Source organism: Bactrocera tryoni, unplaced genomic scaffold (genome assembly GCF_016617805.1).
Source record: "Bactrocera tryoni isolate S06 unplaced genomic scaffold, CSIRO_BtryS06_freeze2 scaffold_7, whole genome shotgun sequence".
Lineage (NCBI taxonomy): Eukaryota > Metazoa > Arthropoda > Insecta > Diptera > Tephritidae > Bactrocera > Bactrocera tryoni.
Window position 1 is genome coordinate 7,323,217 of NW_024396366.1, and position 3,445 is coordinate 7,326,661.

The following is a 3,445-nucleotide window of genomic DNA, read 5'->3' on the forward strand; positions in this document are numbered from 1 at the left end:
CTTACTTACTCTCCCATTCAATTAAAAATTGCAGAAAATGTAACAGTGTAGGTAAACAATGAGTTTGTGAAATATGTAACTTCCGTCTGACAGGACCATGTTAATCGTTTGGTTGGTTACCAAGCAAATGTTAAGGTAACCAAAGAAAATGTTCCGGGAAGTAAACAAAGGACTCCAGGAAAATTTACAATTTAATTTTAAGGTAAAAAGACAAGGTTTCATTATTTTATTCACAAATTGAAGTCTAATCTTCTTTTATTTTCAGCGTTCACTTGAAGCGACAGATATAGGGATTGTTGCTCCAATCTTTAAAAAACGATGCACTGTTTTGAAAATTTTTGCATCGCAACAATTCAACGCGTCTAAAAAAGTTTTGGATCTCTTTGTTTGATTTAACCAGTTCCTGAAAATATATTCAAAATTTTAGTTAGAAAATATAATCTGAAGAAAAGATTTTTAACCTTTTCCACATTCTAAATTCAGCGCGATCTTCTACATCAGCCGCCCATTGCTTTTCTAAAACACGAAAAGTCTCCTGCATCTCAATAACGTCAAGATTTATGCATTTATTTGGCAAAATGTTTTCAATTTTGGAAAGCAGCTCTCGATGTTTTAAAAATCGTTCATTGATTTGGTCCAAAAAACTTTCTAAAAACGGTATATAAATTGATCTGCGGTAATATTCTTCCGGTTCGCCTTCATAATTGTCGAGATTAGTTTGCCGTTTCGCCAAACGCGGAATTTTGATTTCTAAATCTAATTCTGCGGCTATTGTTTTAACTGATTCAAAAATTAGTTTAAACGATTGTTCAGAATCCTTACGCATTTCACTAATTTCAGCATACAAATTATTTGCATAAGCAACGCAGCTGCTCAAATCACAGTCTATTTGCTGCAAACATAGGCTTATGTGTTTTAATAATGCAAAAATTGGCTTTAGTACGCACGTACGCACATAATTCATTTGTTCTATTCTCATTCACGCTCTAATCATTAGTGACAAGTGTTGCCGCGAGCTAAAAAAATTAAGTATATGTTGCCAAGCAAAAAAAGTATCAAAAAGTATCAAAAGCACAGCCGTTGTTTTAAAAATTTTCATTTGAAAAACAAATAATAAGTAAAGTTGTGTATCTAATTCAGACCAGTTTTTTCTGGTTGTTTTTATTAAAAATATAGGCATTTTAGTTAAGACACTTAAGTATTTTTTTGCAAATAGCATAATTTTTTTTAATTTAAATTTATTTCACAACAGTTTGCTCATGGAACGAAAACTGAAAGTCATAATAAATGAGTTTTTATTTTTCCTGTATTATGATTAACAATAAACTCTAAAAAAAATAATAGAAACCTTATTGGTGACTTTTCAGTTCAGAACTAATTTTCAAAAGAAGTCCATTTTCGACTCACAATTCCCCTTAAATCTAAAAAAAATCCAGTTCGGCAGCCACATAGTTATAAGGCATCATCTCATTACTCATAACTCATTACTTTGAAACAAATTAAAAAAATGTCTCTGTCCAGATTATATTTTTCTGGGTTTTTTAATTGGACTACATTCCCACAACTTAAAAACCAAAACTTAATATATTACAATAATATTGTATTTATTACATTTCTTCATTTAAATTTTCATAAGCATCTAGATATTAGCACATAACTACATACATACATATGTAAGTAGAATTCAAATTCAAATCGTGATATTATCATTTATCAGTAAAAAGTGTGCGCGCACTGCTCTATATGTATAGTACATACATATGCATATATGTACGACATTGCCGAACAAATAATGTATACACAAACCAACATACAAATATGCGTACACATGCAAATATGTCACCCGCAAAAACTAAAAACATTGCTTTACAAAGACAACAATGGCGGCAGCAGCGTCACAAGTCAATATGACAGCCAAATAGTCGATTCTCAAATTTGTAGGAAAATACCTAACAACAATATTTTCATTCATGAACGCAAGCGCACTTTCAACAGGCACACTTGCTTCATTCATAAAAAGAAACACCATTACATCTCCCCGAGCATGCCTTTGCCTACCAGCGTCTTTTCGCGACGATGGCAAAAGCTAAAAATCATAAATTTAACAATTTCTGATATTTGTATGAGAAGGAAAAAGTGACAACCCCGCAAATATAAGTATTCAAATATATTAGAAAAAAATTGACAACATAGTTTGTTTGTCGATTTTCAAGACAAGAAATGTGTCAAAGAAAATATTCAATATTCCTCTGATTTATGTGTACAGTGGATCCCGGTTAAGTAGTACTCCGCTTAAATGAAAATCACCCCTCTTAACTGCCTATATATTGCTGCATCTCATGGTTTGTTTTTTTTAAATACATAGAAATTATTGTTTAAGTACCACTCGATTAAGTATCCGCACTCGCTTATGTGCCATATTAAATTTTTATTTTTAACAAACCACAAAAATCTGTATCTTTGATTGTGGCACATATCCGGGATTGACTGTATTTGTTAAGGAATGTAAAAATTATTGTTACGCGGCTTGCAAAAATCTGCGTCGATATGTATGCAAGCTCACACACAAACATACATTTCTACGCTGGTTTGTTGGCGAAGCTGGTACAACGGCAAGGGAAGCAGTGGCAATTGGCGATCGTTCGTTTGTGTCTTTGGCACAGCTCGGATTTTCTACCAACAACACAATGTTGTGAAGCTTTGTCGTCGCGTCATTCTTTCGACACATTGACTCTTTGACATGAAAGCAAAAAATATGAGCTTCGCCATTGATTGTCCGCGTCAACGGAAATTTCGCATGAAGCATTGAATGTGCATATTTACATACATTTGTTGCATGTAGACAAATTTACAAATATTATGCGTATGGTTCTTATATTTGTTTATATGCTCACATAATTATTATATGGCAAATGTGCGACCGCTTGGTCTTTTAACATGGTATCGAAAAGTTTATTGACCAAAGCAAATATTTATTTAAGTATGTATGTATATAAATATACATACGTATGTATGTCGTACCAAACCTACATAAAATGCATATTTAGGTAGTAATAAAAATCTTATTGAATTATATATTTGCAACGATTTTATGGAATTCATCATAAAATAGCTCAATTTTAAAATATATAATAATCGACTTTTCGAATGCCAAGAATCGATCCTTAATCGACTTCGACTACTGAAGATCGATTCCGATAAATCGATTATTTTACGAGAATACTCGATTTTGGAGTAAAATCGGAATCGAGTTTACCATCCCTACTGGCAGCCATCGCGTGCACATATAATAACCTCCGCACAATAACCACCACAAAAAAAATGATTTTTTTCCATGAAATTTATATGGAAAATAGAATATTTTAAATAGGCACCTCTTAATATTAATATTAAGAGCTCAACTTTTGAGTGACTTTTTTTTCACATTTTCGAAAGTTTTTAGCCT

At 32.1% G+C, this 3,445-nt stretch overlaps 1 protein-coding gene across 1 annotated transcript; it reads right to left on the reverse strand.

Annotated features, from left to right (window-relative positions):
* Positions 1 to 372: 372 nt before the first annotated feature.
* Positions 373 to 1,008, reverse strand: LOC120781639 (the record flags this gene model as incomplete). The annotated part of the gene is made up of 2 exons (XM_040113870.1): positions 462 to 1,008; positions 373 to 403 (listed from the first exon to the last, which is right to left on the reverse strand). Coding segments are annotated over exons 1-2 (549 nt in total), but the record flags the coding sequence as incomplete, so codon positions are not given.
* Between the last annotated feature and the right edge of the window lie 2,437 nt (positions 1,009 to 3,445).